Source organism: Lolium rigidum, chromosome 3 (genome assembly GCF_022539505.1).
Source record: "Lolium rigidum isolate FL_2022 chromosome 3, APGP_CSIRO_Lrig_0.1, whole genome shotgun sequence".
In the NCBI taxonomy this organism is placed as follows: Eukaryota; Viridiplantae; Streptophyta; class Magnoliopsida; order Poales; family Poaceae; genus Lolium; species Lolium rigidum.
This window is the reverse complement of record NC_061510.1, coordinates 155774679-155782504: the sequence shown is the minus strand read 5'-3', so window position 1 is coordinate 155782504 and position 7826 is coordinate 155774679. Positions and strand designations below refer to the sequence as shown.

The window sequence follows — 7826 nt, the reverse complement described above, 5'->3', positions numbered from 1 at the left end:
ATTTATGTGGCCAGGTATGAAGGATGGAGGCCTCACAATAGATGTTTTGATTGTGTTAACTCTTCTGACCATGCCTCCACATAGTTCCAAGCCTGTCCGTCGGTGCTGCTCTTTCTTGTTAACTGTAGTAACGAAGGATTGTACATTGGAATCTCCCTTCCTCTTATCTTTTTAACCTTCAGTTTTTTTGCATTCTATATATAAGCCTGATGGATATATCAGGTGGAACTTGATATTGTTCACTGTATTTTCCTGAATTGCTCATTGATTAAAACTGTGTGTTTGTTGCACCAGTGGTGATTCCTGCAGAAATATTACTGTAATATGTGTTTTGGTTAGAAGTTAGGAAACGAAATCCAATGAAACAATCCAATAAAAATATTAGGAACCGACATCCAATGAAACTATGTATGCTATCGGAAATATTTAACTCCATAAACTATTAATCCATGTGATGATAATGTTAACAGAGTTATGAAATGTATCCCAGAATATTCTTTCTGAAGTTTTTATAGAAAACTCCAGAGCTATAAGGAATTAAGGAGCATCCATTATGCAGTCATTGAGTCGTAGCTCCACAAGTGTTGATGTCTTCAGTGGTGCACTATATATTTTGAAGTAAGGGTGTTGGTTAACGATTATACAAGGTATGGTAGATTCGCTGGAATTTGTAATCGCTTTGTTGCTTTCATACTTATTTAGCTGCTTCGTTGTTCAAGTTCCTTGGTCAGTTGTCCATTTACATTTACAAGAGGTATAGTCTATGGCATAGATGGTAGTATAAGATACGTCGGATCGGAGATGGCAAGTCAGGTTCGACTTTACAAGGAGCTGATAGTGATTTGGTGTTGGCGTTTCTCCTTGCTTCACCTTTTTTTTCTCTCTCTCTTTGCTAATAGGCTATTCCTGGTGTCGGAAACGATTTGCTCCTTAATTTATCCAATGAATAATTTCTAATCATCTCGTTCTGACTCAAGCAGCTTCTGTATTTATTATTACTTATATTTTCCTGGGGAAATAGGAGAGATTTGACCCCATGAGCACTCTTTCTCAATAGCAATTTTCAAAGCATCTCAAGAGTAGCGTGTGTAAACTAAGGGTTAATTTAGTTGCACCAGATGGCAGATGGTGGCAATCGTAGCAGTCATCAAGTATTTCTATTACTAAATGATGTTATTATTTTTGGTGCAGATTTTTCATAAATATTTACAATTTTTCAACTGGTGAAGTTAATGATACAACTTGATGGTATAGAAGAACCGAAGATGGCAAAGTTGATTCCTTTTTGGCGGCCTACAGTTGACAATTGGGTAGCAAGTATTGGATAATGCTTCTGATGAACTAGAATCTAAGCAATATTGATGATCGCCATGTTGGTGGTGGATTCCATTCACTTTTGTTACCGTTTCTAACAACTAATAACATGTCAAATTTACTAGGGAAGATGGATCCATATTGAAGATCATGTGTAAATGCTAATGATATGTATTTGTATGAAGGTTGTTTTGTCATCTCCTAACCGACATAATCCGTCTAGGTTTGAACACTGATGTGTAATAAATAATCATAATCTATACCATGTCAGTTCTATTGCTCTGATTCATTTGTTACTTGGTCTAATAGGAACACTGATCTCCGATAGAGAAGTCCTTGTAGCATGATTAGAGATAAATATTATAAGGAAGGTTCATGAAAAAAATGTATTCATGTAATTGTTTCAGCCAAGTGGTTTACCTGGTCCATCATCATCAATTATAGCGCTACTTGGGTAAGTGCTTAATCTTTTATATATTTCTTTTTGCGAAAAAGGAAAAACGAAGTGAGGTGAAAGGCAGTTTTTAGTGAATTTAGTTTCAGTTACTCTTTAAGTTAAAGAGAAGGGCATTACACTATGTAAAATAATCATGTATGTTCTTATGATAACTTTAAGCACTAATACAATCTATGTTACTTTTTCTAATATTCATATTAAAAAATTCAAAATTATCTCTTAGTACTAAGCAGTCACTCGTTGTATGTGAAATGTACATTCACCATATTAATTTGAACTTGTAAATAACTAATTTCCCTCTTCTAAATAAAGAAAAAGATTTGGAGCTAACGCAGATTTGGTAGTGAGGTGTAACCGACTAAGCAGTAGTTTCTTTGTTGAAATGACATCTACTAATTAATTAGTATATATATTTGCTAATTCTTAAACATATTAGATTTCTATATTCACATTATGTGTAACTAAAATTGTCTTTCATAAATGTGTACCTGAATGTTCAGGAAGTCCTATATGGTGTAAATTAATTAATCAAATCAATTTGGTGCCATGATTGTGGGAAGATTTCCGATTTTTGCGCCAAAAATCTGTAGGCAATACCATTATGATTTTCTAGAGCTCTTGCTTATTGGTGTGCATGTTTTGCTCACTTTACAGAAAGAAGAAGAGATTGTACATGATTAATGACAGTGGTATTCACAAAGCTATGTGGCTTTCCAATTCACTCTTCTGTACCCTCATCTTAAGTGGATAGATTAATTTTGTGCCGAGATGTATTTCCTTATTTAAATTTATCTAACTTTTATTCTTCAAGTAATCTAAAAGCAGTATGGATATATGCTATAGTCTGTATATTTCGTACTTGAGTGGATTGAACAGAAATACCTGAATTAGGTTATCCTTATGATACATAGAGCTAATTAATTGACCGAAATAATCAAGTGTTTTCAGTTAAGCGATCAGTTTATTCTTCCGGGATGTCCCATTCAAAGTTTAGACCCTACACAGTTTCACAAATTCAACTTTACATTTTTTTTTGTCTCTACTCTAGAACGGTAACATCAACTTTATATGTTTCATATCTTCACTCTATGGTTAAAATGGACGGGCGCGGCAACGCGCGCTATCATGGTCTAGTATGATCATAATATAGCTGGCTCTAGGCGACTTGCTCTAAGGCATCGGTGGCCTTTTTAATCTCTCGATAAGATCTGTCTATGATCTATTGAATCTATTTGTCAATCTACCTCAGGCTTTTATAAGGGTTACATGAGTTCTATTAGAACTCGGCAGACAACTCCTTTCCTTGTACTGCAAATAGTCTTGTGCCGCACATCCGGAAGACTCTCTGGTCGTGCCGACTTAGCCTTTAGTTGTCCAGGTTTGGGCTTCTTGCTTCAGCTGTCTGGTGTGTACGCTGAAACTATCGCTTATAGGTCACCCCGACCTGTTTGATTATGCTTACGCCATGGCCATAACCGTTTGGTATTCCCCTAACATTAGCCCCCAAGTTCATCTAGGGCTAGTTGCCGACTTTTAAGCCGAAGTCGCCTTTTTGCGACTCGCTTGGTCGCCGATTTGGCAACAAAAGGCCTTCACGAAGTTCTTAGACCTACAATACAAGATATGCTACCGCAAAGGCAGGGAGAATCAGGTAGCGGGCGCACTGTCTCGTCACCAACACCCGGAAAATGTAACCTTGAACACAATAACTAAATGTGAGTCAGCTTGGCTCGATGAAGTGAGAGCCAGCAAACATTCATGCTACTCAGTGGATTGAGAATCTAAAGCAAAGCTCTTGATCCCAAGGGTCACTTTACATGGCATGACAACCTACTGTATTTACGAAGCTGTATTTGGCTTGTGGGACTGAGGAAATACAACACAAGAACCTCACAACGTTTCACACCAACACTATAGGTGGCCATTTTGGACTCCTAGCAACATACTCTCGCATCCGCCGCCTGTTCGTATGGCCCAAGATGAAGGCTCTCACCAACCTTTATCCAATATATCGTGCATGGTTCATCAGCAGGTGAAGCCTGAGCCTGTCAAGTACCCCGGCCTTCTCAAACCATTGCCTACACCCAATGCAGCTTGGCAAATGGTGACCATGGATTTCGTCCAAGGTCTCCCAACATCAGGCTCTACCAACAATATTATGGTTGTCATGGATAAGTTCACCTGCTTGGCTCACTTCACTCCACTTCACCACCCCTTTATAGCGGTGAAAGTGGCAACAAACCCTCAAGCAATGTGTTCAAGTTGCAAAACCTTCCCAAGGTCACGATTTCTGACACAGATCCCATTTTTACGAGTCGTCTTTTCCCTTATGGGCAATGAGTTGAGGATGACCTTTGCATATCATCCACAAATGAGTCAATAGCATAAAACCATCACTTTGATGGTGAAATTTACGGTGTACCACCACTTCACATTTGCGGGCAAAAAACCACCACATTTTGCTAGTCTTTTTTACAGAATGCGCTAAACGTGAATTGATCTGGAATTGACATAGTTTCTGACTGGTGGGGTCTGCTGTAAGTGATGATGTGGCAGGAATACGTGAGATGGAGAGGGACACATATAATAGTTTAATAAAAAAATTCAAAAAAAATCTTTAAAATAAAATCCCACGCCTCTGAACCCGCCGCCTGGCCGAGCCCGCACGCCGCCGCCTCGCCGTGCCCATCCGCCGCCTTGCCGTGCCCGTTCGCCGCCGCACACGTCGCCGAGCCCGCCCGCTGCTGCGTCGCCGTGCCCGCCCGTCGCCGCCTCACAGGGCTCCGACCGGCGGCCATCGTTGTCAAGATTGAGGCGGCAAAGGCGGCTCCTGCGGCTTGAGAGGAGGAGGAGGAGGAGGCACGGGGGAGGTGGAGAGCCCAGTCGTGCTGCTGCAGGTCGCCGCCTCTCCTCCCGTCAGGCCGCCGCCGCGAGCTCCTCAGGCTAGTCCGCCGTAGCTCACCACTGGCGCGGCCCCCTCCTCCCATCAAAGCGCCACCTCCTTCCCCTTTTCTCGCTGTCCGGCGTCTCCAAGATCGAGACCCGTCGAGCCCACCGCACCGCTGCACGCGGAGCTGCTCTTCACCGGCGCCCTGCTCGCGAGCGAGGGGAGCTGCGGGCAGGCGAGGCGGCGAGGCGCGCGGCGGCAGGGTCTGCGGTGTGGCACACAACAGCGGGCGGGCTCTGCAGCGATGCGCTCAGAGGCAGGTGAGATCTGCGGCGGGCCGGCACGGTGGGGCGCACGGTGGCGGACGTGCATGGCGGCGAACTGGTGGGCAGCGGCACGCCTGATGGGACCATTGGGGATATATTTTTTACACATTTTTTGTTTTTTAAATATATTTTATTTCATAAAATGGTCTGACAAGTCGGACCAATACCACCTCAGCCCTGACAATGGAGCCAACCGTTGAAATTTCGTGTCAATTCGCTCCAAATCAGCTGTGAGCGCATTCTACAAAAAAAATCTCGTAAAATCTGGTGATTTTTTGTCCCGCAAATATAAATATAAAGTGATGGTATACGGTAAATTTCAACATCAAATTGGTTTTTATACTATTGACTCTCCGCAAACTGACAGACAACCAGAAGAGTTACGGATACTCCCCTTTCTCATCTACTCGATCGAGTCCGGCGGCTGAGCACCAATCCTGCGCGCCGCCGAGGCCGAGGGGGTTTCTGCCCGTGGTAGTTGAAGCGAGGCGATAGTGTTTCCAGCCACTCGTCAAGTCAGCGTGAGGGGATTCCGGAAACCCTATCGCGAACTCCTCGCTGCCCTTGGGCGCCTACCTTCCACCACTCCCAGTTTAGCCTCTCGTCTTCAGATCTGGTTCTTCAGGTACCGGAATATTCAATCTTCATCAGATTCTAGCATTATTATGTCGGAATTGGACGCTGGCAAAGGAATGACGGAACTGAAAATTAGGACCAGTTCTAAGTACCCTGGGTATCCTTGCACTTCGGTTTCAGTTCCTGGAGGACTGGATTTCAAGAAGATTCAGGAGGTTTTTCTTGAACGGTCTCTTTTGATTGCCAAGTCCAGACCAAATGATATATTCACCCAAGATCCTACTCCTAAGTCGCTACGCATGGCCTTCTATGATCTATCTCCCAAACTGCGGCCCGTCCTAGAAAGAGATAGCGTCCGGTCCTTCCTTCACTTATTTGTGAACAACAAGGGCATGACATGGAGTTATACCATCACCTCACAGACCTTAACTTACATGATCAGTTATGATGCCCTACGATGTGTGAAAGTTATATTGGAGGGCAAGGTACCAAGGCTCAATGGACAGCATGCCAATCCCAACTGCATTAACCCATATGGATACTTCCCTCTCCATGAAGCTGCTGAAAGGTTTTCTACTGACATGATCAAGTTACTCTTTCATCATGGTGCATCAGCCAATGTACGCACAGTTGGGAATGACATCATTGAGAACCTACTCCCACTCCATGTTGCGGTCGAGAATACTTGCCTGCATAAGTATCTGGAGGATAATCTATTTCCATACCAGAATCATCGAGATTATATCTACAAGATTATCCATCTGCTATGCATGCCTGAAATGAAAATATTTTTGGACACAGTTAAACTGCTAGCAGAAAGAACAGATAATCTAGTTGATGAGATATGGAATTATGTGAAGGATGGGAAGCTTATCCATTCTGCAGTTTTACTTTTGGCAGCTCAAGCGCAACTCCGCGGGGGATGTTCCTCCATAAGCAATGACAATAGTAAGCGAGTTGGGTTTGATATCATAATGTGCTGTATATTGAAACATTTGGGTACCCTAAGATTGGAGGATAAGAATGCGAATGCACGGAAGCTGCTCGAGGAAGAGATAATATTTATGGATCTTATAGGCCATCTTGTTGATATAGTATCCCAAGATGGTGAAGCCCTTTCTGCATACATTCAGACACATTCAGAGGTGCCTCACATGGAGGTTCTGGGACGGGTTTCTTCTATTCTCAAGGAGTATGGGTTTTGCCCAACTGAAGGAATCGTTGATGTTAAGAACCTCCGCCCTTATGACTGCATAACGTCCAACCAAGAGTTATACCACAAAGGGCCTATGGATTCAACCAAGGGAGTTACAGGAACGGATAATCTCTGTGCTGCAGAGGAAGTAAATGCTGTGGAGAAGAAACTTCGTGGAGGATGGGATCCCACATACACAAGGAGAAGGTTCTTCCCTTACTGGAGATCAGTGCTACTGGCCAGGTGTTTTGTAAAGGTGTATCCACCCTACGCAACAGCAGATGCCAGTCAACCTACTGTAACAACTCCTGTTCCAGGTCTTAAGCGTCCCGTGTTTGGAATAGCTCCACAGCTATCAAGAAATTGCCAGTCCAGAAGATTTTTTGGTATTGGCATCCACAGCTAGGTCTGCACTTGGTTGTGAAGACCTCCGTCGCTCTTGGGGTAGCTCAATGGACAGTAATCCAATTCAAAATCACAACCTTTCACTGCTGGGAAGAGTTGGGCAACTACTGACAAATAATCGTCAATCTAGAAGACATTTTGGTACTGCTGTGTCCATACTCTTGAAGGTGGCTAGGAATGCGTGACCAGTTGGCCATGAAGTTTGCGGTTACTCATGCTGAGCTGTTATTCAGTACATGTTTCTCCGAGATGGGAAGATGAGGCTGTTGGTTTGCGGCTGTGGGCGTGCATTTTTTGTCAGCTTATAAGAGCATTGTTCATTGTTCGAATGACATGCCACCCTATAAATGTATGGCCGCCCAGTGATGTACGAAGTACCATATATGTATTCGTATGTTCAGATCAGTTCAAAAAAAAAAAAACCAGAAGAGTTAATCAATGTTTGGAAATCTATTTTACTGTGCTTCACACATGCGTGCCTAAAAAGAGCCCTGCTATACACACGACGAATTCCGTCCGATACTCATACGATCCTGCGTAGCTGCGAATCTTCTCGCGATAAGACAATGAAAGGCAAACACGCTTCAGGTCTGGGCTAAATATTTTTTTTGTATTTTTCTTTTCTTAAAATCGTTGCAAGTTTTTTTCTGCGTTTCCATTCCAGGA

General features: G+C 43.0%; 1 protein-coding gene across 1 annotated transcript; it reads left to right on the top strand.

Annotated features, from left to right (window-relative positions):
* Positions 1-5442: 5442 nt before the first annotated feature.
* Positions 5443-7564, top strand: LOC124698465. Its single transcript, XM_047230950.1, has one exon. It carries the CDS (start codon positions 5650-5652, stop codon positions 7159-7161), a length of 1512 nt encoding a protein of 503 aa, XP_047086906.1. The 5' UTR covers positions 5443-5649; the 3' UTR covers positions 7162-7564.
* Positions 7565-7826: the final 262 nt, after the last annotated feature.